General features: G+C 51.9%; 12 protein-coding genes across 12 annotated transcripts; 6 read left to right on the plus strand and 6 right to left on the minus strand.

The window, feature by feature from the left end:
* Nucleotides 1-2845: 2845 nt before the first annotated feature.
* A1O5_09360 (uncharacterized protein) lies at nt 2846-3721 on the plus strand (the record flags this gene model as incomplete). The annotated part of the gene is made up of 2 exons (XM_007749939.1): nt 2846-2860; nt 3044-3721. The coding sequence occupies 2 exons, from the start codon at nt 2846-2848 to the stop codon at nt 3719-3721; spliced, it is 693 nt and encodes a 230-aa protein (XP_007748129.1).
* An 811-nt stretch (nt 3722-4532) lies between these two features.
* Nucleotides 4533-5720, plus strand: A1O5_09361 (uncharacterized protein; the record flags this gene model as incomplete). The annotated part of the gene is made up of 3 exons (XM_007749940.1): nt 4533-4574; nt 4645-4917; nt 4971-5720. The coding sequence occupies 3 exons, from the start codon at nt 4533-4535 to the stop codon at nt 5718-5720; spliced, it is 1065 nt and encodes a 354-aa protein (XP_007748130.1).
* Nucleotides 5721-6138: 418 nt separating this feature from the next.
* On the minus strand, nt 6139-6540 carry A1O5_09362 (uncharacterized protein; the record flags this gene model as incomplete). The annotated part of the gene is made up of 1 exon (XM_007749941.1): nt 6139-6540. The coding sequence occupies one exon, from the start codon at nt 6538-6540 to the stop codon at nt 6139-6141; it is 402 nt and encodes a 133-aa protein (XP_007748131.1).
* A 30-nt stretch (nt 6541-6570) lies between these two features.
* Nucleotides 6571-6966, minus strand: A1O5_09363 (uncharacterized protein; the record flags this gene model as incomplete). Its single annotated transcript, XM_007749942.1, has 1 exon — nt 6571-6966. One exon carries the CDS (start codon nt 6964-6966, stop codon nt 6571-6573), a length of 396 nt encoding a protein of 131 aa, XP_007748132.1.
* A 2253-nt stretch (nt 6967-9219) lies between these two features.
* A1O5_09364 (uncharacterized protein) lies at nt 9220-9852 on the plus strand (the record flags this gene model as incomplete). The annotated part of the gene is made up of 1 exon (XM_007749943.1): nt 9220-9852. The coding sequence occupies one exon, from the start codon at nt 9220-9222 to the stop codon at nt 9850-9852; it is 633 nt and encodes a 210-aa protein (XP_007748133.1).
* Nucleotides 9853-10278: 426 nt separating this feature from the next.
* On the minus strand, nt 10279-10691 carry A1O5_09365 (cyclin-dependent kinase regulatory subunit CKS1; the record flags this gene model as incomplete). Its single annotated transcript, XM_007749944.1, has 3 exons — nt 10279-10341; nt 10392-10536; nt 10585-10691. The coding sequence occupies 3 exons, from the start codon at nt 10689-10691 to the stop codon at nt 10279-10281; spliced, it is 315 nt and encodes a 104-aa protein (XP_007748134.1).
* Nucleotides 10692-11491: 800 nt separating this feature from the next.
* Nucleotides 11492-13877, plus strand: A1O5_09366 (uncharacterized protein; the record flags this gene model as incomplete). Its single annotated transcript, XM_007749945.1, has 5 exons — nt 11492-11578; nt 11803-12419; nt 12482-12695; nt 12773-13385; nt 13465-13877. 5 exons carry the CDS (start codon nt 11492-11494, stop codon nt 13875-13877), a joined length of 1944 nt encoding a protein of 647 aa, XP_007748135.1.
* Nucleotides 13878-14348: 471 nt separating this feature from the next.
* On the minus strand, nt 14349-15536 carry A1O5_09367 (uncharacterized protein; the record flags this gene model as incomplete). Its single annotated transcript, XM_007749946.1, has 1 exon — nt 14349-15536. One exon carries the CDS (start codon nt 15534-15536, stop codon nt 14349-14351), a length of 1188 nt encoding a protein of 395 aa, XP_007748136.1.
* A 488-nt stretch (nt 15537-16024) lies between these two features.
* On the plus strand, nt 16025-17396 carry A1O5_09368 (uncharacterized protein; the record flags this gene model as incomplete). Its single annotated transcript, XM_007749947.1, has 2 exons — nt 16025-16047; nt 16133-17396. The coding sequence occupies 2 exons, from the start codon at nt 16025-16027 to the stop codon at nt 17394-17396; spliced, it is 1287 nt and encodes a 428-aa protein (XP_007748137.1).
* Nucleotides 17397-17714: 318 nt separating this feature from the next.
* A1O5_09369 (uncharacterized protein) lies at nt 17715-18980 on the plus strand (the record flags this gene model as incomplete). The annotated part of the gene is made up of 1 exon (XM_007749948.1): nt 17715-18980. The coding sequence occupies one exon, from the start codon at nt 17715-17717 to the stop codon at nt 18978-18980; it is 1266 nt and encodes a 421-aa protein (XP_007748138.1).
* A 681-nt stretch (nt 18981-19661) lies between these two features.
* A1O5_09370 (uncharacterized protein) lies at nt 19662-20772 on the minus strand (the record flags this gene model as incomplete). The annotated part of the gene is made up of 2 exons (XM_007749949.1): nt 19662-20057; nt 20188-20772. 2 exons carry the CDS (start codon nt 20770-20772, stop codon nt 19662-19664), a joined length of 981 nt encoding a protein of 326 aa, XP_007748139.1.
* A 927-nt stretch (nt 20773-21699) lies between these two features.
* On the minus strand, nt 21700-24042 carry A1O5_09371 (heat shock protein SSB1; the record flags this gene model as incomplete). Its single annotated transcript, XM_007749950.1, has 8 exons — nt 21700-22218; nt 22269-22302; nt 22463-22671; nt 22794-23426; nt 23486-23651; nt 23703-23829; nt 23889-23939; nt 24000-24042. The coding sequence occupies 8 exons, from the start codon at nt 24040-24042 to the stop codon at nt 21700-21702; spliced, it is 1782 nt and encodes a 593-aa protein (XP_007748140.1).
* Nucleotides 24043-24422: the final 380 nt, after the last annotated feature.

Genomic DNA, 24422 nt, shown 5'->3' on the forward strand with positions numbered 1-24422 from the left:
GCGAACGGGGCATCCTGTACGCAGCATCTCAAGAGCCAGAAACTGCGGATGGGGTGAGCATTAATTTGCTTGAAACCGCAATCAAAATTGTGACGCGAAATCAAGTTTCTCGAGTTCCAGTCCCTCGACTTTAACCCGTTGAAGCATACTGGATTAGCCCAAATAGGCTAGAAAGGGGAAGTCTTGGTACTCCGGCAACTTGCTCGGATTTGTACCAAAGGTTCGGCCCGATGAGCTAAAATAGGCAGAATAGGCTAGCTGGATGTCCATCGCCATACCCACGGACTCCGTCCAAAGGATTCACCTGTTTGTTGCGGCATTAGGGGAGGTTGGTAGGAGGGACCTGTGGACTCATTGCCTTTACTCCTGAGCCCTTCCTCGTCTAAATTCATCAATAGTTTCCACGAGCCCTGCTGTGTTCTCTAAAGAGAAAACATTCCTGGAACTAACGTTTGCTGATATAAAGGCATAGCTTCCTCACCTTTCCTAATAGTTTTTCCTCCGCTGGCATTATTCTTTGTACTTGCACGCTCCCATTGCAGATCCCGAATTTGGGCAAGTCTACTAAATTTGTCTTATCGTACTTGGCCAGAGGTGAAAGCCAGTCGTGGAGAACGAGATGGGTTAAGATCAGGGCCCCAGCAATAGGAGACGCCAGGAACGCTAGGTTTGCCGGATTCCCGCTCCCGACATGCATATTAGACATGGTAAGGGTGCTCGGTACAGTGTACGAGAACGTGGAGTTGATCCGCGTCGTAACCATGGCTGCGACTAGACCGAGAACTTCTTCGAGCACGTTCTTGGAATCCGGAAATGCGTACGAGTCGATGGGTTGATGCGTGTGGCTTGCTATGTCAGATCGAAACAACCATCAAGGCCCTCGTTTGGAGGAGGATTTGCTATTTTGCGGCCACGACTGTGGTTACGAAGGAGAGGTCTACAGGCAGGGCCCGTGCAGGTTCCGCCAGTTGCAATGAGCGAGCGCGAGTAGTGAGATTGTGACGATTCAACGCCGTTCTTCATTCTGAGGGAGACATTCCGACATTTGAATACGTCTCTGGCATCGGCTGTACAGGTGATGACGTAGATTGAGGTATTAGCCGTGGGAAGTGCGCGTTGGAAGTCGTTGATTGATGTAGAGGGCAGAATCAAGACTTTGTGAATGCGCGTCATTCTCTGTCTCAAAGAGCCGTTGCTCTCGTCTATCTATCACACGGGGTTTTCCCTCCTAACAGCACGTGTTTCGTCGTCTCAGCCACATCATCTCCGTAGACATTTAAAAGGTCGTTGAAGTCTGGAGCTCTTGTTCGGTCTGGTGAATATATCCTCAATGGTGCTCCGATGGCACTCCGGTGCACGGCCACACAAGGGTCGATGTACGCAAAAGTGTCTGGGACAAATCCATTGATATTTCCAAGAAGCATCTGGGCGTCGCGGGTAGGGAAGTCGCCTTCCCCCATCTGTACCATGTACGCGGCTCCATTATTTCCATCGTCCCATTGGTATGACCACCAGTCAGGATGCTTCGTGATAGATCGAGGAATTATCTCTGTACAGAGCCGCGGCGTTCGGTTCATCAAAATGCTAGGCCATTGGCGAGCTTCTGGCTGTGCTGGGTTGACCATGTGGCTGGCAAGGAGTCAGGGCTGTGACAACAGGAGCCGTGATAAGGCCTAAAGAAAGATAGCCTAGATAGAATGGGATGTTGTAAGGCGTTTTGTGAAGCAGATCGAGTATCAAGCCCGTTTGACCTGCCGTTTGACCGACAGCGCAATTTACAGCAAGATAGCGTCGACATAGATGGCAGCGACAGGAAAGGTTTTAGGCTAGCTATTGTTACACAGTTTGAACATCTATATAAACAGAAAAGAACTCGCTTAACGGACAGATAGACAGACATCTCTCAGGATAGACAAATTCGATCAACCATTTGGATACTTAAACATCTTACACGTTTCCTTGAGGCTGTCTATCTTGGAATCTGCACGCGAGCACCTAGTGAGAGGAAAATTAGGCGCATGCGGATCTCACGCGCTGGGGTTGTGGTCGAAATCTCTGGCAAGAAGGGTCTGTATTTGCGAGCTGATGAGGCCAGTGATGACTGTCACAAGAATGGACATGCCAGTGATGAGCTTTGACTTGAAGCCACAACACAGGATTGGGGCGCAAGTCCACGCTCAGAACCTCTTGTTATGGTCCACGCTACCCCGTACTCCAAGCTTAGCCCGAGGCAATGATGTCCTGGGCGGCATGATTTGAACAGAAGACATTGACCGTATTGGGGAAGATGTGGACTCGAAGCACTCCACTCCTTGGCAATTCTGGGCCACCCGGAAGTTCTGTCACCACGTACTGTAACTACTTAGGTTGCCACAGTCAGTGGGCAGACTAACTTGATGTGGCTCCTCTGTTAGTTTAGTACCGTCCAGGGTTGGCATGCGTAGGGGCGCACAGCCTTGGCCTATATTGGCCTATAGTGACAACGGACATTCTCGTATATGTTCCCTCTCATATTCATTATTTTCATCTCTCATACTACCCTATCATCACATACCGAGTATTCTCTCATGCATTTTCCTCGTCGTCTCACACATTGCCACTTGCTCACTCCACTGCATCGACTTCCCTCGCTACACGAGACACTCCAAAACAAACTCCGCATTCGTAAAACCATGGCTTGCTCTGAGGGAATACAGCCATTTCGGCCTTAGCTTCTCCTCCCAATCCGCATGAACAGGGCACATAAGCCCTAGGGTTCTTGGTCCTGCAGTGTGCAATCAATTGCAGACAGGTTCTAAACAGAGAAACTAGAATCACAACACCCCGTTCGTGTCCGCTACAAAAGATGATTACCACTAGGGTTATTTCAAGGTATTTCCGCCTCAGATTTCAATAAACTCACTCTTAATGGTATACAATACAGTACAGCATGGTCACAAACTAGCTACCAGCCTGTTTCTGACCTTCTGTCCAATCCATGCACTAGGTCTCACTGAAAGTGAGGGGCCGGCAAATCTCCAGTATTATTGAACAGTATGGCTAGGCAGTGTACACCGCCGAAGTGGTCATTGACGACACTACGTTCAATCTCCTCGTCGACACCGGCAGCAGCGATACGTGGGTTGCATCACTCAATACCACATGCTTTGACCCATTTGCTGAAGCGGCATGCACGTTCCCCACGCACCTGAGTGTTCCAGAAGATGAGAAGTCGCTCGAGCCCTTTTACACCAGCTACGTAGACAAATCAAACGTGACTGGTGGCTTGATCCAACGTCCGCTCTCAATAGCAGGGATTGCAATCCAAGACCAGGTGATTGGGTTGGTGGATGAAGCGTTCCTTGGCCGCACTGATGGCTCACTGGACGGGCTACTGGGACTGGGACTAGGCGCAGTCGGAACATCCTCATATCTATCTATCTTCGGCTCCATGATAGCGGACAAGCTGATCGAAAGGAATAGCTTCAGCATTGCGCTCCTGGGCACCGCCGACATGGATGAGAGGGACTCAGGCCTGTTGGCGTTTGGTGGAATTCCGGAGTCAATCAAACTAACATCAGAATGGGGCATTGCGCCTATCTTGACGGACGCGTTTTATGCGATTGAAGTTGATGGATTCATGTTCCCAGGGAGCGCAAGAGATCACGCTCTCGCTGGATCAGAGAATTGCGGTTATGGACAGTGGGACGTTCGTAACACGTCTTCCTCCCCCAGTTGCTGATGCGATTTGGGATCTCCTTCCTGGCACTCCAACCGACGAGTGTACCGGCGAAAGCGGCGAGAAATGCAAAGGAGACCTAGGGTATTGGAAGGTCACCCTGCGGCGTCCGAGACCGAGCAGATTTGAACTGTTAACTTCGTATCTCGGCATTAAGTGGCCGGCTGAACATCTAAATATTCAGCTGATGACTGCAATGTCGTATTCACAGAATGGGTATTTTCAGACTCGGCGTATTCTTGTCGGAGAGGTCACTTAGCCCGGAGGCCGCGGCTACCTACCTAGGTACCCAAGGCCTCCAGAACTGGATTTCGGCCGGGTCGGCGTCCGTCGTTCTCATCTGGTAGTTGTCCATGGTCTGAATTCGCTGTGTTGCTTGGGTGAGATTGACTGCGCCTGTAAACGTCCGCCAATAGAATACGCTACCTTCTTGATTGAGGACTGCAGCGTGTACAGTCGCACGTTTTCCCCTGGCAAATGTATTCGTTTCGTGTGTTCAACCTTCCAGCATGTGCCTTCCAATATCCAAGGGGGGAGAAGATGGTGCAAAAGATCTGCCCACAGAATGGTTTTTATGTCCCGTAAAAGCGGCGCGAATCTTGTCCGTCGAGATGTCTCTGGCTTCCACGTGATCACAATTTTCAATGCGGCTGTTGAGCTTCCTGCACTCTGGTCCACAGACTTCATCATCACCTCGCTGTCGCCATTCTAGAGGTCTTTCTCTCTTGGCTTCCAATGGAGCAAGTCTGTGCACGATGTGCGAGACTCGGTCTCAGGCCAAGATCTACCATTTCATCAGTTCCGCTGGCCAACAATGTTAGAGGATTTTCCAGCTCAAGAGCCTCATGTGATGAAGGTAACACTCACATTCCTCATCTAAGCCTAGCCGTTCAAGGACATGGCCGACTGACCTTAACATCGCCTAGGTGACCAAAAGCCATCTCGCCAGCCGAGCGGCAGACCTCTATCTGGTCCCTCCCTACGCGGCGCGCTTAACAGAAACACCGCGAGTGGTTCGGCTGCTCGACCACAATTACGGCCAGCAGGACCAGTCCTGCGACGAACAACTACACCACGAACACCAACCCCAGGCCCAGCCGGGACTGCTACTCGAGGTGGAACAGCTACTGGAGCAGGAGCAGGTTCTCGCACACCACCACCCGGCCGCCTTCTACAACGCACTGGAGCTCCACGCCAAGGTCAACAGCCTGTAGCTCGACGAACGGCTGGGCGAGGCCAAAAACCCCAACAGACGCAACGACGAGACCAGCCCAGAACCTCTGCCGCGACTGGCAAGCACACCGACCGGCGCGTCCGCCGCCTTGTCGAGAAGACCAAAACCTCCCTTGCCGAAGAAGAAGATTCGTCTGCGCTCGCCGCCGAAGACCTCCCTAGCCGCGTTGAGCACTATATCAACACAATCGTGGACCCGCCCGTGAATCCGACGACGGAACTCCCTCACGTGCCCGGTCAAGATCTCTCCGTCTCTGAATTGCGCAAAGATTGGCCAAACACACCACTCTCCAACTCCGGATTAGTGGAGAGCGTGCAACAAAGGATCGAGTGGCTCGCACATCGAATTCCGCATGGATATCAGACACCGGGACAATTGGCGGAATGGTACACCAAGGGGTATTTCACGCGTTTTGAATCCGAGTCGGAGAAGGAAGAGGTCTTGAAACTTGCGCAGGAAATGGCTAGGGCAGAGGCGGACAAGGAGACTGAGAAGACAAACGTCGAAGTCCAGCCCAAGGACATGGAGTTTGACGACGTGGTTACCCGCGCGGCTGAGCGCAAGGGCCTCGCGGATACCTATGTGCGTGGCGTATATCCCGACGTCAAGAAGCAGAAGATGCCGTTCTTGGACCAGATCGTGCGGAATCTGAACAACAACGCGACGTTTCCCCATGGCAAGACCGAGCAGTTTATGCAGACGGTGCAGAAGGTCATCGTGTCGCATGCGCAGGATGGTGGGCAAGCTCAGAAGAGGACCGAAAAGTAAAGTGCGCAAAACACACCTATGGGAGAGTGGCGCAGAAGAAACTGGATTGGGATTGTTGAGTTGGCTTTCAACGTATGCATCTGAGCTAGATACAATGTACAAAACTTTCTTCAATGCCCTAAAATGTCATAGCGATGCCACAGCAAACCTCAATGGATCATCGCCATCAATGTAACAACAAAAGAATGACCGTACACGAAAACGAAAGACAGAAGTGCCACTCAACCTCCATGACAGGCACGTCGATATTTAGGCGTCCCATCCTCCCTTTCCCAGCTTGATTCTCTTCGCAATTCTCAAGTTGCACGAGTCCTTTGCCCATCAACATGTCCTTTGCGGCCGAAAGCAAGTCTCGAAATGCACGAGAAGTCCCCTTTTTCCGACTGTCCTGAAACGGGAGAGCTCAATGCTCCCCCAGCTAACACATCGCGCCATTGCCATATCCTAAGCTCGACCGCAATCCTGGTCGACAGACACCATTGATAAGAATCTGGTATCGACATAGCGGACAGTGTGAGCGGCCCTCGCGAATCAACCAGACAATCAGGCACCATCTGTGGAACTGATGATTGCAAGGTAAGTTGTAGACGTATTCCGCTTTGCCAATGACCTCCACTTGACAAATAGCACAATCGTGTCCCATATCTTGCCGATCATCGGCACCGTCTCCGTCAGGTGCCTTGAAAGCAACCAGAGGACACCGTTTCATGGCGTGTTCTTCGGCGTCGAATATGCAAGCTTCTTGGACCTCGAGAAAGCGGTACTGTTCCAGCATGAAGAGGCCAAGAAAGTACACTGCGGGCAGGATATTTCGATTCATGGTGGTTGAAGTGATCCATAGGACATGCATCTAAATAGCCCAAGTCACTAAGATGCCGTAGTTGACCACCTCACAGGTCGTCACTGCCGTGGGTCTCCATTGCGAAGTAAATTGAGGGACCTGGACGGTATCGACCGTGGTGCACCAGCTAAGTCTCTTTATGTCGTTCGCGGCAATCATGGTAAGTACGGGCGCCAGGTTGACGAATTTGAGGTAGATCTGAGTATGACCGCTCAGCTTGTGGTTGTCTGCGGAGAGCCGAAGCTCGTCCAACGCTTTGCATAGGACGTCGACTTTGCGAACCAATGAATAAAGATGATAACGAATGACATAGTCTGTCAGGCCTTTGGTTTTCGCGGTGATGCAAGGTGATATGCACAGAGAGAGCGCCGACAGAGGAACTTGTTCCATCTTGGGCGCGACCATGTTGGATTGTCTGAAGGGAAACCTGGTGGAGATGGAGACGAGGTGAGCGTAAAAAAGAGATATAAAATCGGGAGAAGATACGAAGGAATGAAAATGGAACGAAAGTATTCGAGATACGACCGTTAAACGATACGACAGAGGCTTGGGAGAATGACCAAAGAGAGATGAACATACTCACGGCAACTTAACTTTCGACGGAGTATTTTCAATTATGAGGAAGGAGCCCTCCAGCTTCAATAGCAGCTGGAGATAATAGTGACATCCCTGGCATATTGAAGAGACTATAGTACAACGAGTGTTGCTTGGTCGGACGGCAGAGCACTGGCAAGAGAACAGGTACGACAAGTTGGCGGATTGATTTCAAGAATCAAGACTGCAGATTCCTCTCCAAGTTCCATTTTGTGGTCGCCCATCCTAAGCCCATCAAAAGCCCATCCTATCACACTCTCCTGCATCCTACACGCCGTGTATCATCGCTAACCTGGCACTCTAGCAGAGATCTTCTGCCCCACTGTCCGGATGCCGACGGCCTTTTCCCCAACGCTGTATTGTCACCAGACGTATCCCTCTGAACCTCGCCCTTTTCCTGGCAAGCTGGATTCGCTGAAAACGCTTCGTGACCGACTCGGTTTGGTCCTCTCCAATTTCCTCTCGTTGGTGATTATCCGCCTTTTTTGGTCTTGCCCTGTTCTTGCTTGCTACAATATGGTCTAGTTGATGCTTCGCTTCGTTCTCCTTCTTCGACCGATCGGCTTTGAAAGTAGGCACAGCCTCGTGACACACAGGGCACTGACCAAAATTGTCAAGAAAGGCCGCTGCACACGATAAATGGAACCAGTGAAACTTGCTGCAAGGCAAGAATAGCAGTGTCTCGTGATCAGCTACATGCCTGTAACAGAGCACGCAAAATGAACCCTCCTTTCCAGCAGCACCAGCCTCCTGAGCCCATTTTTGAAAATCAACATTCTTGCGAAAACGCCTCCGCGATCTTAAGCGAAGGGGGATCACATTGACAAATGCCTCCCTACGCATGACTTGTGGGAGATTCTCGCCAATGTTCGCGTCCAATCTCTTGAGCAGGGCCCCCAGTACCCGGAAAAGATATGCAAGCTGCTGCCAAACACCTGCAGGTGGATTAGTGAAGTCAACAGCAACGAAAAGAAGACGACAAAGCCATACTCTGGATACCCAGGTGCCTTGCAACCCGGCCGGTCACCATTGAGCAAGCCAGGACCACGAACAGCGTAAAGTAAAAATAAATGATTTCGCCCATTCTCCAAAGAAAGTGGACAGCCTTTGAAAAGATTCGGTGACCGGGTTGGATTCCATTTGCGATTAAATACCGATTCAGCAACTTGAGGTTAAGGCAGAAGTGGTGGAAGACTTCGAGGAAGCACTCGAGGTAGGCTCCGAGCCGATTTTGCACGAACGTCCACGGGGCGTGGGCGATGATCCCAGCGAGATCGAGCGAGAAGATGATGATGCCCCGGGGAGAGTCGAACAGGCAAACGGAGACAAACACAATGCAGGCCTGGATCCAGGTGGCCCACCAGCGGGTGAGAGGCACCCGAGACGCCATTGTGGTGAACTATGATGCTTTCAATAGACTTGTTTCCCTTTGAGACGAATGAAATGGTAAATCTGTAGATAAGAGAATGCAGACTTCTTGAAATGCAATGTTTTGACAGGCTGACGATTAAGATAGATTGAGAGATGAGATCAAGCCGGCGGATTTTTGGATCCTGCAGCTTGAAGGACGCGACTGCCATGTTCAACCGCTGTGCATAGGAGCACTTTGGAAGTTGCAACGGTCGGAAGGGCGCCGACATCGAACGCATCATTGTGAGTGAGCGAGCAGTGAGTTGGTTCAGAAGGCGCGCCCACAAGTTCAAAGTGCGACGATGGTCCTTCTTGTCTGACCATGAAATACCCATAAATATATATATATATATATATATATATATATGCGGAGTGAGGAGAACGATCCCTAGGTCATGGATGTGAAGTTGGGAAAGCAAGAAACCCACACCCCTGGAGCCCTTGGAGCCCCTATCGCAATCGCCAGCGCCACGTGATACGCCTCTCCTTGGTGCCTCGGTGCCTCGTCATCCCTGTCTTGATGACGGAATCGTCGTCCTTTTGCTTGTGAACAACGATCACCGTCCGCACAATCGCAGGTTTCCAGCAGCGTATATAGAAGACACACCACTGACACTGGGTCATCTTTGGAAAAGAATATCATAGATTCCCCACATGGCTCTTCCGCCAAAATGCTCTGGCCAGCTCCTGGCCTCGGCCTCCAGCAACCAAGCGAAACACACCATTGAGCTCTACCTGGATTATGTCTGCCCCTTCTCCGCGAAGATGTTCAAGACGTTCTACAACAGTGTTGCACCTGTCATTGAGACGAAATACACCAACCCTGGCGTCCGCGTCATCTTCCGCCAACAGATCCAACCATGGCATCCTTCTTCCACTCTGGTTCACGAAGCTGGTGTTGCCGTTCTGAAAACCGCTCCTAGCTCCTTCTGGGCATTTTCCGAGAAACTGTTTGAGCAACAAGAGGATTATTTCGACGTCAACGTGGTGAACGAGGGTCGAAATGACACGTACAAAAGACTCGCCAAGCTGGCCGGCTCCGTGGACGGTGTTGACGAGAAGACTATTCTGGACTTGTTGCTGGTCCCTGACAAGCCAGACCAGGATGGCGGACTCAATATTGGGAACAAGGTCACTGACGATGTGAAGTTCATGGTCAAGGCAAACAGAGTTACTGGTGTCCATGTAACACCGACCGTCTTGTTCAATGGCGTAGAGGAACGCACCTTCAGTTCAGGTTGGACATTAGAACAGTGGGAGGAGTGGCTGCAAAAGAACGCGAGCTGAAGGAGAGAGGCCAGACCAACAAAGACTCAACGCGGTTGTGACTTGAAGACCAAAGGACGCGTGGAGATGAAGATGAGTAGAGTGCAAGTACAACATCCATTCTTTCATGGGGTTGAGCTCAAGCGGTGGTGGAGCTGATGAGGCTATGCTAAACCTGATAGACCACCAACATCTTTGTGCCTATTTAAATTCTTTGGCCGTCGCGGGATCCATTCATCAAGACATACACAAACTGGTAGTAAGCACGCTCGCTGAATGCACATTTGAACCCGGTTCCTGTGTTTCCGGAGAAAACGCCCTCCCAATGCTGCGCTAGTCGGAGAAGTGATTCGGGTGAAATTGTTCCAAGATCAATGAGTAGGAGGCTGGTATCCAATCGGTCGTCTACAGATGTCAGCATCTTGACAGATGAAAATTTTGCCTGACTTACTTGAACAGGAGGATATGTGGTTCTGGTTCGTGGACTTCATAGTGCTCCCATCCTAGACTCTGCATTGACGTTCAGCCAAAGGTCACACGGAGAAGACTGTCTCAAATACCTGTGTAATACCCAATCCTCTCCATTCTTCTTCCCATAGCAATTTCAAAGTGCCCTTCGAGTCATCAAAGTAGTCTCTCGGGATGACCTTCAACATGGCCTTCGGGAGTTGCACATGACGGTATTCGAATTCGCTGTCAGAGTATCTGGCGCATATCAGCTTGGGAACAAAGGGTCAAAGTTTCTGTACATACCTCGCCGAGTATCCAATACTGTCAATGAATTCCTCTAGGCGCGCTCTTTCGGACTCAAGCAATAACCTGGGCTTCTTGTTCCGCCTAGCCACATCAATGTCGGTCATGGTGGGGGTTTGCGCAACGCAAGCAGTGATGCAGACTTCACTGGCCGACCGTTTCTGACTCCGGGGACGCGATAAGGAATGGTGTGCTGGCAGCGGGCGGTACAAACAGGCGCGGTGCTCGGGCAGCGGCGGACAGGATTCGCGGAATGGTCTCGTGCTCTGGGTATGCAAGGGCTGTAGAACGCGCAGGGAGAACGTGTAGATGATTACCGGACGGAGCTGTGGAATGTGTGGCTGCGAGTGTTCGACTCGAAGAAGGGCGGTTGGAACCGGACTCTGGCGAGGGGTCGAAGCAGAAGATTGCGATCTGCCTCTGTGTTCGAAGTGGATAGGTATCCAGAGGCTCGCCGAAGTAAACACAGACTGGGAGCCACAAGCAAAGGCTGGCCTATGGGAGAAGGTGCGGCTGCCAAGACAAGTCGGATAAACCCAGTGTGCCCAGTGAGCCAACACTTCGGATCAGGCCGAGCACTTACCTAATAATCCGTTCGCAAAGCAGAGGTCACGTGTGCTGGGATTTCGCCCTTCGCTGAGAGACACCCGTTCAGACCGTTGCGTGTGTCGCGTCCCCGTTGAGATTCTGTCACCCCCAAAAAAGACTGAACTCAAGGGCGAGCGATGGCAGTCTCGCCAAAGCGCATGCAACTCCCACACCATTGAATGCTTTCGCGAGGGCCTTCTTTGCACTCATCGTCTCCCCAGCACCGTCTTCCGGCACTGTGCACCTGAATCCTGATGGTGGCCCCTCCTGCGCCCGCATCCCTCGCCCAATCTCGAAACCTTGGTGAGCCCGCGAAATCATGAGCTCGAAGCGCAGAAGCGGCCCTGCAGGCGACCCCGACGACTTTCTAGCCACGCCTGATCCCAAGCGACGCAAGCGGAGCGACGTAAGTATTAAAATAATCCTCTCTCACTCGCCCAACTCCCAACGTCCACTTCCCACCACTGCACTTCTCGACCGTGCGCAGAGCAGCGGAACCCCCGCCTCGTGCACCTCACGATGGGTGCAATGCCGCCTGCACTTGAGTTGACCGCAGTGCAGCGCTGCATCGACCGCACTTGCAGTGTTTGATGCATCTCGGCAGGGTTTCGCTAATCCAGCTGTCTCTAGGATACCCATTTCCCTGAGGCTGAAACTCGAGAGACCACCACAGAGATTGGCTTGAGACTCGTAAGGCAATTGAAGAAGTCGCAAGACAAGAATGGCCGCAATGTCGCTATCCATTTCCTGGACCTGCCCAGCAGGGCCGAGTACCCCGACTATTATCAGCAGACTGCCATGCCCCTTTCCCTCAACATGATTGAGCAGCGGCTGGAGAATTTTGAGTATGAAAACCTGGAGAGCTTGGAGTCAGACTTGAAGAGAATGGTGCAAAATGCAAAGGACTACAACAATAGTCGATCTGCAATCTTTGAAGATGCAGAGCGCATACGCAAGGCTTTGTCCAATTTCATGCCAAAGCACAATCCGGCGTATCTGCGTCCAGACTACCGCGCTTACCCAACTCCCATCCCGCAGGAGCTGCTTGACCAGGTTCGACGTCAATCGATCTCGTCAGAAGGAACCATGGCTCCAGAGAGGGTCAAGTTGGTATTCCCAAATCCTGCGGCGAGGCGACGTCAAAGTCAGGCCACTCCATCCACTGACACCCTTGCTGACACAAGGGAGGATGTAAGGCAAGAGCAGTTGAAGTTTTTGCAGGAGTTGTCGGAGCAGGAAGATGCAATGTAACTCACCCTATCGAAACTCTGCTGGTGGTGACCACAACAGACTGACATGTGCCGCGTAGCAATTTTGAGGAAAAGGTCTCCAAGAAGGATTATCCCGACTATTACAAATGGATAAAGAAACCGACGTCCATAGCGGATGTACGGGCTTTGGTAGAGAAAGACGCGATCCAAGATTGGGACGCTTTGGCGAAAGAGGTGCGACTCATCTGGGACAACGCGAAAGATTACAATCAGGAAGAGTCCGACATCTACCTGATGGCAGAAAAACTCGAGGTTTGTTTATCCGAACGCGCGTGAAGACAGCGATAACGTGACCACACGTGCTGATACTGTATTCATTTTGTTCACAGGCCTGGTCAGAGTCCAAGATGCAGTCGCTTGGTGCTCAACCGCGTCGCAATCTCAAACTTTCATTGTCACAACCAAAGCCAAAGGCCCTGCGATTGACGATGGGTTCATCCACGCCTACACGAAGCCTGGTCGGCGGTACCATCGACAGCGAATCTCTCCGGCGACAGAAAGAAGAAATGGGTCAAGCCTTGAGTAAAGTGCGGAGGGCGAGTTCCAAGGCCACGCAGGTCAATGGATCAACCCCAGTACCTTCGAGCGCTGTCCCCAGTCTTCGTCGAAGCGCATCACTAGCCACAACTACTGAGCGAGCTGATACAACGACAGCCGAGGCCAAAGTCAATGGGACAACAAGCACTCCAGAACCTCAGGAAGCTGCGAGAGCTTCACCACCTCCTGCGCAAACTCCAGCACAGCAGCTGCCTACGCCTGTCCAAGAAGTCGACGTAGATATCGCGAATTCAATGCCAGTCACGAATGGAGCCGGTCATATTGAGCCCTCTGCGCCGCAACAAACCAGCCCTACGGCGACCGCAAATCCAATGGTCTCTAATCAGAATTACTTGAACCAATCTGTCATTCCCATGGAGCGACGGTTTCGCGACCCTGGCAGAGGTAAGTTCAGTCCTCCCCTTCATCCCGAGCTGTTTATCAGCATTAGTTGGCTAACACTGGGTCTTCGCTACCCTTTCAGGATGGGACTTTATACTGCTCGGCTCCGTGACATTCATGACCAACCCTTCTTTGCCAAACGACCCACGCTGGAAGCTCGTTCGCTACGGCTCGGCTATCAAGACACAAACAAGTGGTTTCATTGCCCTGCCTGCTCACTACCGCGACCTGCGCATTATCCCCAACACCACTCCCGAACTGGCCCGTCGTCGGCGTCATCGCATCTTTTTCATGCACAACTCCACCGTCTACAGAGAAGGCAACAGTAATCATGTGGAGGGGGCGTTCGAAGTTAGGCTTGTTCCAGGGGAGAATGTCCTTGTTGTGGAGGTCTTGGCAGATCTCAGAGATGGAGAGAAGAAGGAGTATGCGCCGAGTCAGCTGCAGTTCGATTTCGAGAGGTCCACCTTGATTGTACATCTCAACACGGCCTAAAAATACGGGAAGGTTGGTTTGCCATGAGATTAGGAAAGATTTTTCTTGGTGCAAATGGCCAAAAAAAAAGGATTGGAGGCGCGGCGGCCTGATTTTCGTCGGAAGAGCGCACAGCACATGCATGGGATTGCATTGTGGTATGTGGTTTCTAGGACTTCAATGCCTGTACGGAGTATGTCAACAAATCAATGAAATTGCGAGTGATTTGAACCGCGCGGTTCGAGTCCATGCAGTGGTAATCACAAGACCATACGCTTTATGTCATAAGTTTTGATCGTACGCTTGATTCGTCTATACGGTGTCTTCGGCTGTGTGAAGAAATTGGCTTGGTTCGCCCTTACCCTCGACTCAACCGAAATCCCCCCCCCCCTTACCAATCTGTCATTCCCATGGAGCGACGGTTTCGCGCACAGGGTTGCCATCTCATGGAAATGGAGAAAATAACAATACAGCAGTAGCCCCTATCCTATCCTACTTCGGAGCCCTGGGGCCTGCGACCCCGGCTCCAATCACGCTGGGTAATTCCTCCGCTCCCATGCTGTATAACATGCCAATCGCGCCAGCGATTAACGCGGCCATGACTACGCCGAAACTCGCAAACAGGACAAACGGCACGGAGATGTCTTTCTTCTGGCACGCGTTTCCGCCCCATTTCACCGTCTTCTTTGTCCGTTCCTCGTTGACCCGGACGAGAGTGGACCCGCATCGGCATTTGTAGCAGTTGCTGTGGGCCTTGTAGCAGGAGCCATGACCGGAGCAGGAGTTTGTGGTGTTTTCACAAGCGGATTGCGAGGCGAAGCACGCAGGGATTACGGAGGGGAGTGTATAGTTTGAGGAAGTGTTGGCGGGTCTGATTGTGTCAAATTCAGAGACGGAGGAGGGGAGGTCGAGGCGTTCTTCTTCAGATTCCTGCGCTGCGCGGGCGGCATGTTTGTGGCTGTGGGCCTTTTTCTTCTTGGGGTTCTTGAGCTTGTTCGTCGGAGGAAGAAGGAGGAGTGTGGATTCGACGTTGTCGGTGGCGGAGAAGTGTTTGAGGATGCGGATCAAGGAGTTCAGCTGGGTCTTGACGCCCGACGGGTTGGTGGGCAGAAAACTGTGGAGGGAGAGAATGATGGGGATATTTGGGATCTCTGAAGCCGCTAGGCATCTTCCATTTTCGGCGGGATAAGTGAAGATGGCCTCGACACCCTTGCTGTTGGGCGCATTGCGAGAGGGGGGAACTTCATACTCGCAGAGCCCGTCCTTCTCTTTGCGACTCCCGTCAACCACCGCCTTGAAATCGCTGAGTAGATCCTTTGTTGGGTCTGAAATCCATAGATCGGGCATGGCGAAATCGAAGTCCTTGATCTGCATATCAACCCCCGATATTCTGATGAACAGCTTTCCTGGAGCATCCTTGGGATGGCCCTCTCCAAACAGAGGCGCCTGATATCCTCCGTAGGTATTGAGGTCCTCAAGCAACATTGCATCTGTGATGCCCAGGTATCGATCAGCGGTAAGGGCTCTTCTTCTCGCGATAATGGCACTGGCCATTTCTGAATCAATCATGCCGGTAGACGGGGTGGTGATGGAGCGATCGATGGTGAAGAGGTATGCACCTTGGGCGGCGACATACTGTGCGAGTGCTGCACAAGGCAGTAAGGCTGATAGGGGCTTCATAATTACTATCGCCAGCTGAGCTCAATATTGAGCTGTTGATTATAGCTGGCAGCACTGCAGAGCAAGAAGCACATTAGGGAGAGAGGGAGTAGAGACACGGATAATTGTTTCGGCCTGGAGAGCTAATTGGACCTCTCAAGACCCTTTCACGTGCAAGATGCAGCATGCAGCGGGCCCCTCCCAACTCCCCAACTCCTCCGCCTGCGATATTTCGAGGCTGCCTTTCATCGGTGGACTGACATCCTTTGATTTCAACTTCTGCGACAACATATCCTTCCTTCCATTGACTGCACTCTTCTTCCGCTAGTTGGTTAGGGAGAAGGCATTGTGCATGAAGTCGATGCCATTGGGGACGGCCAATATCCACCATCCGTCAACACCTTCTCGCTACAATGCGACCTACTGATGCCTCGACCTATCCCTCCCTGCCCTCCCTATGCTTCGGTATCTATTCCGTAGCTCGCGGAGCGTTCGCGTTCCCCTTCAAAATGGACCGGTCGATCTTCAAAGGGTCGCAATAACCAGAAGATCTAAATCCACGTACGGGTTTTGCCCACAAACCACACGAGTCCATGGAATATCGCTAAGAACTACAGACCTATCTTCTACCGACTCTTCACTACCATTGCGCTTACCTATTGCGTTGCTAAGACAATTAACTATGTCTACCCGGACACTGCGCATGGCTCCAGGCCCCAAGTTGAATCTGTCAAGAAGACGCGCGAATCTCAAGATCGGTCGAGATCGTGGCAAGAGCACTGGGACAAAGCCAACACCAATGGCTCGACAAACCAACCGGACGTTATCCACTTGATGTTGCCGATTTGGATCCGCCGGACAAAGCCCCAGCCATGGGATCCTGATGATCCAACTTGGAAGTCGATCCAATCTCTCCACGCAGATACCAAGCGCCTGCGTGAAATCACAAAGGCGATCCAAGAATCTCTGAAGCGGGAGGTGGTGAAAAAGTATGGTCGTGTTTTATTGGAGCTCGGCGGCAAGTTTGCTTTCCACGCTGGATGGAGATTGGCTCCGCCGTTATATGCTCCCACAACTTATGAGGTCCCATGCATCTTCTTAGAGCCCGGCACGGTCAGCTATGGCTGGAGGCAGCTGCCAAATAGCATGGGAGGGAAGATGGATCGTGTCTTTCATCCCATTGTGCTTGCCAAGGCCTTTTTCTATGGGTTTAGAGAATTTGCCTGGGCTTCGTATCTGATCACCAAGGCTCGACTGATTGATCAGCTCAATTCTCTCGGCGCCACCGTCAAAGACCCCTCCACGCCGCAGAATCCTCTCAGTGAAGATGAGAAGGCTCACAGGCGGTTGAGTTTTGGAAAAATATCTGAAAAGGACAAAACGTTCTGGCTCCCTTTTCTTCGCGGAGAATATGGTGAGCATGACTCAAGACGCGCCTACCGTGACCTTGTCAAGTCCATGACCTACCAAGGTGCAATCGAATCAGGATGCGCCGTGTTCCGAGCCTATTGGATTCACGGGCAAGAAAAGATCATGCAGTCGTACACTCGAGATAGCGTCCTTATGGTTGGAGAGATTGCCTTCGTGGGAGACAGAGGCACACTGTTTGTACATGCCGTGGCGGTATACTCCCCCGAGACCGACTCGCTCATTGGGCCACCTATCCTCAAGCATGCGTATGTCGTCCCGGACAGAGAGAAGTGGGTGGAGGAGAAGGTCCCCAACCCTGATGAGAACGACTTGCTGCAAACTGAAAGACAGGAACAGACAAAATTGATTGCTCGAGAGGCTCTGAAACCATCAACTGAACCAGGCGAGGCGCAGAGGACGGGGAAGCCTCCTTCCAGCGAGGAAAATCAGGAGAAGAATGGCGAGAAGTGATTTGATATGCAACTGCTTTGGACACAGCGTAAGGCGTTACTCAGGATCTGCAGCTTGGGACAGCTGGGATGTGCTCTGGGCTGGTGCCTTGGCCATGACTTTGACGACTTGACTTGCAGAGTATGAACCATGGAGGCGACTAGAATGTGTTTGATGCCAAGTCACTTCCTGTCCAAGTGAAGTGCTAGTAGTGAATTCTTCTCCTCACTTGACGTCGGCGAATTCAGACCGATCACCAAACGCTAACATTGACCTCACTCTTCGCAAACAGCAAGTCTCCCGAACACGTGCCACCAAAAGCCCTCTCGCCCTTTCACAATGCTGGGATCCAGCCTCGGATCCAGCCTCGTCTCTATCTCGCTGTACTTCATCCTCAACCTCCTCGTCACCGTCACGAACAAGCAAATCTTGTCTCAGGCATCATGCCCCTGGCTTCTCACCGCATCCCATGCTCTCACCACGTTCATAACCACGGCAGCGATTTTGCGCCTGCAGAAGCCAAAACTCACTTGGACAACTACGGCCACGTCTACATCTCTTTCACATTCGTTGATCCGTGAGAGACGCCATGATGATGGCGACGATGTGACTGAACAAAGACACCGAAATGGAGATGAGATCAGAGCCAGTCTGGTTGTGCACCTGCGGGTCCTGCTTCCCTTCTCTCTGCTTTACACCCTGAACATCGCTTTGTCCAACTTGGCCCTGGGCTTGGTCACTCTGACTATGCACCAAACCATCCGCGCTGCGGCTCCAGTCATCACTGTCCTGATCTCCATCGTGGGGCTTGGAAGGTCTTGGCGAGAATATCCCTCAGGGGCGTACGGAGCCATCGGTCTGACGATATGGGGTGTGATTATTGCAACCCACGCTACATCCTCTGCAAAAGCGAGCGACGGGAATGCTCTGGACTCGACAACGACAACGACAACGACATTTGGATTCGGGATAACATTGCTTAGCGCCGTCTTGGCCGTGGTGAAAACGATCCTTACACACGAGTTGCAGCAACCACCCCGCTCCAGCCGATGGGGACTAGGTCTGCCCTCAACGAGGCTGGTGCAATATCTTGCTCTTTACGCTGTGATTCAGGCGGTGCTACTTGCCAGCTGGACCGGCGAAATCAAGCGTCTATTCACATCCGACTCGGAACTGGCACCACCGACGCTAGTACGAAACCTGAGCGGTCGATCGCCTCAGATAAGACTGCCGTGGCCGTGGCTATGGCTCTTCAACGCCCTCGCCGCCTCGATGCTGAACCTTGCGTCCTTCCAAGCGAACAAGCGGTGCGGGTCCCTGAGCATGGCCATCGCCGCGAACATGAAACAGGTCGTCATCCTGCTATTCCTTTTCATAAGCTTCCGTCGCGACATTGCGATGCTGGAGGTGTTGGGCGGAGAAAAGGAAAAGAAACAGGCAGCTGAGTTACGACAGGCAGAGAACATTATCGTTCTTGGGTCCTTGATGACGGCCCTTGGAGGCATCTGGTACGCTTTTGTCTGTGTGCAGGTGAAAAAGAGGCAACGGAGACGATATCCAGTGGGAGACGATTGGGATTCTGACAGACGAGGCTGGAAGGGATAGCGGCAGCTGGTCCACCACCTAATACCTACCTAGGTACACAAGCAGTCCGAGAGCTCGGAAAACGAACGCTGCGCGGCTGGTCTTTGAGTGGGAGGGAGGTTTCTTGGTCCGAGCAGGTCAGAGGAATCAACAAAGCAACGCTAAGCGGCAGGTCCTTGAGAAGGGGATTTCTTGGTTGGAGCAGGTGAGAGGAACTGACAAGCCACGGTGCATTTCCTGTTCGATGCGAACTTTTCATGTCAATCGAAATCCCTGCCTTGTTGGAAAGCTCGCTCCAAACACGGCGCAGCTAACTGGAAGGGAAACAAATGAATGGCAGAAGCGATACCTCATCTAGCACTTTCTTTCCACTCCCATTTTCATGTCTTCCAGGAGGGACGTTCGACCAGTTCTACAAAGTGGTACTGGCACACATGATACTTTTCTTTCCAGAGCCCGTCGTTCCATGTCGCTTTTCATCCCTTTTTCCTGGTAAAAGTGCGCGTAGGATTCTCCTCAAATTCTCTTTTTCCCGTCGGTTTCATAGTTGTAGTTACATATAAATACACCCACACGTCCCTCTCCATCCATCTTTTCCCCCTCTAGTCCACGCAATCCAACAGACAGAGTCCTTCGTCAACTTCTGCCTTGGGTAGCGTAGCGTCTCGTTCACCCATGATTTTCTTTTCCTTTTTTTTCTTTTCATCCATCCAAAGCCTTCAAGCTCGCTTCATAAACCTTCTTGACCTCATCCTGGCCCTTCTTCACAACCTCCTCCATCTGCTTGTGCGCCTTTCGCAATTCGTCCACAATGACCAGTTTTCCCAACTCCATCTTCCGAAACCGCTTTTGCGCGTCGCTCCTCGCATTCCGCACCTCTTGGGACGCACGTTCGAACATCTTTTTGGCCTCGGCGCGCGCGAGGTTGCGTGTCTCCGCTGTGATGGGCGGGACCGGCACGGTTATGAGTAAGTGGTTGGAGGAGGTCGGCGGGTTGGATTGAGAGACAGAGGTCGTGCCAGGCGTGTGAGGGGCGGTGGTTTGCGGGACGAGGCTGTAGGGACTTGCCAGCAGCGCTGATGCTATAGGCTTGACGTGCTATAATAGGAAAAGAAAAAGCTCGTCAGTACTGGGGTTTGACTAGAACTAGGGAAAGGAACAAACAGCCCAGCCCCATCGGCCTCCAACGTGAAAGTAACAAAGCAAATACGGAAGCATAAGTACTTACAGCCTCTTCCGCACAGAATATCTGTACACTCCTTCCCCCCTTGGCAACGACACTCGCCAGATCTCCCACCTTGACTTTTTCCTTGTGCGGGCTTCCTCTCCCCGTCTCCGCTCCCTTGACATTGATCTCCACGGGCAGCACCTCGATCATTTCCGGCGTGACTCTGCCCGCGTCTTTCGTCTTGACCAGCGCATCCTTTAGACGCGCGACGGCCTTGGCGATCCCGGCCTCGAGCTCGGAGAAGTCGTAAGGATCGATTTCGCTGTCGCGGTTGCGCGTGGCTTTGTTGTCCGGGATGTGCACGGCATCTTTGTGTGTGAGGGAGTCGACGGATGGGGATTTTCGGGAGGATTTGGACGACGATGAGGATTTCTTGAGCAGGAATGGAGAGGTGGAGAAGGCTCTGTTTGTGAGTTGATGGGATTTTACGGACACTGTCGACGGGGGTACGCGTCTCGGTGAACAAGACTGAAGCAGTCGAGTTTGGCATTGGAGGCAGAGGGATCGCTGCAACGTGCGCGGTAGCACATGCGCTGGGGGCAGCTGTCGGATGACTTGTGCCACATTTTTGCTTCGTGGAGGCATTTTCCCGGATATCTAGACACGATTGACTAGGTTCAAAGCCCGTGAGAGTGGAGTTGTTTGGATTTCGCAAGGAAGTTCGTGCTCTGTTCCTACAAACTCGGAACTTGAAGTTGGAGAAGCTGCAAGGTATGGCGACCCACCTCGACGCTAACGGATGACAAGGCTACGAGGCTGCAGCCTTCAGGGGGTTACCCTTGTCCATCTTTCAAAGCACACAGAAACCCTGTCCACACGATCCCCGCAAAGTCTTCCTGAACTCAGGGATATAAATAATACGTTCACAGATTGGTGATTTACAGTCCGATGGGATATTAAAGCTCAAATCTAAAGGGACGGCTTCTACATTCTATGGGGGAGTGGTTGAGAATGCCACCACGCTACCTAGATGTACGAGGCTAATTAAAAGCCGTTGTAGTTGTGTTGTGCTTCGCAGATGTGTTTTCGAAGGAGCTTGGTTAAAGGAGAGAGGCAGAGAGACAGCGCAATAGCTAAAGAGAGGCATCATTCGTAGTAGAGCTACCCTCGAGAGATCAACTAGGGCGGTATTTGGAATTGTCGCAAGCTACACTGCAACGTAAATGTAAAGCAACATTCTTTGTACTGAAATCGTCTCAAATGCACCGTCGCGGCAAAGGAAACAGCATCTTCATTCTGATTTCGTGACGGAGAAACGAGATCGCCGCTCTATCTTAACACAAACTAAGGCAATAACATTTCCCTAGCCTTGTAGCGAGTCTGACCAGCAGATGCTAGTCTGATTGACCCGCCTGAGAACTATCCGAAAATGACGCCAGCCACATTTCTTTTGAGTGCCATGCATAGTGTGATGAGGATGGGAGAAGTAGCGCCCCGAGGTCTTTTCGGGTCATTGGTACCTCGATCAAGAGTGTCTTGATAAGTCCAAATGGTCGACAACTAGAGGTCTGTCTACCTCGTAGCCATGGCCTTGGTCATAGCTCTCTTCAGAGCCAGCTCCTTCTTCTTCAAGTCATCTGGTGTGGAATCTTCCACCTCAAGTTGTTGCATAGCGTCGCTCAGAGCCTCCTCGATCTTGGCCTTGTTGCCACGCTTCATTTTCATCGACAATCCAGGGTCATTGATCAGCTCCTCCACACGGCCGATGTAAGACTCGAGTTGCTGCTTAGCTTCGAATTTCTTGGTGAATGCCTCGTCGCTGGTCTTGAATTTGGCGGCGTCTTCGACCATCTTTTCGATTTCCGAGGTGGAGAGTTTGCCGACGGCATTAGAGATGGTGATGTTGGCGCTTCTGCCCGAGGATTTCTCGGTCGCGGTGACTTTAAGGATACCATTGACGTCGACCTCAAAGACAACTTCAAGAGCAGCCTCACCAGCTCTCATCGGCGGGATGGGAGCAAGCGTGAATTCACCCAGGGAGGTGTTGTCTTCGCAGTTTGTCCGCTCTCCTTGGAACACGGGGAATTGAACCTGAACTGGTGTCAGCCTATATCGTGGGCGAGGGCAGGAAAAACACGTACAGTTTGCTGGTTGTCGATAACCGTAGTGAAGGTTCTATTGAGATATTAGCGATTGTAATGGCCACGGATGACACGCTGATGTAAATGAAAGATGCAGAGGTGATGGGTCGGTTGAACCGACAGCGTCGAAGTGTGGGGGAGGGACGCATTTGCCAAGGGGGAGAATGCGTCCATGGGATGAGGATGAAGACAACGGATATACTTGCCTCTTCTTAATGCAGGGAACGGTCTGTCCACGAGGAACAACGGGAGCGAAAATGTTGCCTTCCATAGCCACTCCGAGAGACAGAGGGACGACGTCAAGTAGGAGGAGGTCGGCAGTCTCAGCAGAAGTGGCCTTGCCGGACAGGATACCTGCCTGAACAGCGGCTCCGTAGGCAACGGCTTCGTCAGGGTTGATGCTCTACACAAAGTCAGCAGAAATTAAAATCGGCAATTGAGGTCACGTGCCTTTTCCAGCTTCTTGCCATCGAAGAAATCACTCAGCAGTTTCTGGATGCGAGGGATACGGGTTGAACCACCGACAAGCACAATCTCATCCACCTTTGACTTCTCGATAGCAGCGTCTTTCAGAACTTGTTGAACAGGCTCCAGAGTGCCGTTGAAGATCTTGGCATTGAGATCTTCAAAACGGGCACGGGTGATTGTAGCATTGAAGTCCTCGCCGTCGAACAACGAATCAATTTCGACAGTGGCCTGCGTTCCGTTCGACAGCGTTCTCTTCGCGCGTTCGCAGGCCGTCCGAAGTCTTCGAAGGGCACGGGCATCCCCGGACAAGTCTTTCTTGGTCTTTCTCGTGAATTCCTTCTTGAAGTGTTCGAGGAGATTGGTGTCGAAGTCTTGACCACCCAGATGCGTATCTCCTGCGGTAGCCTTGACCGTGAAGACACCACCCTGGATGTTTAGTAGGGAAACATCGAACGTACCACCACCAAGGTCGTAGATGAGGACGTTTCGCTCCTTGTCTGATTTGCCAGACCCAAGACCATAGGCGATGGCGGCAGCGGTGGGTTCGTTGATGATACGGAGAACGTTGAGGCCAGCGATGGCGCCGGCGTCCTTGGTGGCTTGTCGCTGGTTGTCGTTGAAATAAGCAGGCACGGTAATGACAGCCTTGGAGACTTTCTTGCCCAGTTTGGTCTCTGCAACTTCCTTCATCTGTGGCGCAGAGAATTAGTGGGTTGCAGTAGTTCAGACAGAAAGACGAGCGCCCTCACCTTCACAAGAACCATGGACGAGATTTCCTGTGGTGAGAAAGTCTTGGTCTCCCCCAAATATTGAACCTGCACCATGGGATTGCCACCCTGGTCAACGACCTTGAACGGCCATGATTCAATATCCTTCTTCACAGTCGGGTCATCAAATCGTCTTCCGATCAATCTCCTGCGCCACGGTTAAGAGGAACTCAGTATTTTCCGGGCAGATCGCACTGACTTGACATCAAAGACTGTGTTTTCTGGGTTCATTGCCGCCTGATTCTTTGCAGCCTCGCCGATGAGGCGCTCTTCGTCGGTGAAGGAGACAAACGAAGGAGTGGTGAAGCTACCCTGCTCATTGGCGACTGTGATGACAGTCAGTACGTCACTTAGTTTCGCGGGTCGATGGCAAAGGCGGTCTTACTGATTTCGACATTTGTGCCTTCGTAGACGGCGACGCAGGAGTAGGTGGTACCTGATGGGCTCTTTGTTAGAGGGCGCAGACGTCGGTGAGGGCGGGGAGCGAGCGGCATACCAAGATCGATGCCGATGGCACCTTCGTAGACTTCGTCGGCCATGATGATTGGTATGAAAGTCACTCCTCTCTGACCTTCTCTGGCAGGAGGACACGAGAGCAAAAGCGAGACGTGGAGGTGTTGTAGGCAGAGGGCGGAATCAGCCTACAGCAAAGTCAACCCTTCGAGAACTTTTTAAGCCACGGACCACATAAATTTTCCAAAATTTTGGCCAAGAACTCGGTATCCATGGCCCACTTTGTGTTGTTTTGGGGGTAGAAGTCATGCCGCCTTGTGCGTCCGCCGGCTCACGTGAGCTGTGTATTGGTGCGGGCAAGGTGCGGGGCATCTCATTGAAATTGAGCAGTGTGAGTGAGTGCCAAAAGCAGCGCCACTGACCACACACTTCTTGACAAGCCAAACAAACTGAAGAAACTGGCGGC

The sequence above is a fragment of the Cladophialophora psammophila genome (genome assembly GCF_000585535.1).
Source record: "Cladophialophora psammophila CBS 110553 chromosome Unknown aczJe-supercont1.16, whole genome shotgun sequence".
NCBI classification, from domain to species: Eukaryota; Fungi; Ascomycota; class Eurotiomycetes; order Chaetothyriales; family Herpotrichiellaceae; genus Cladophialophora; species Cladophialophora psammophila.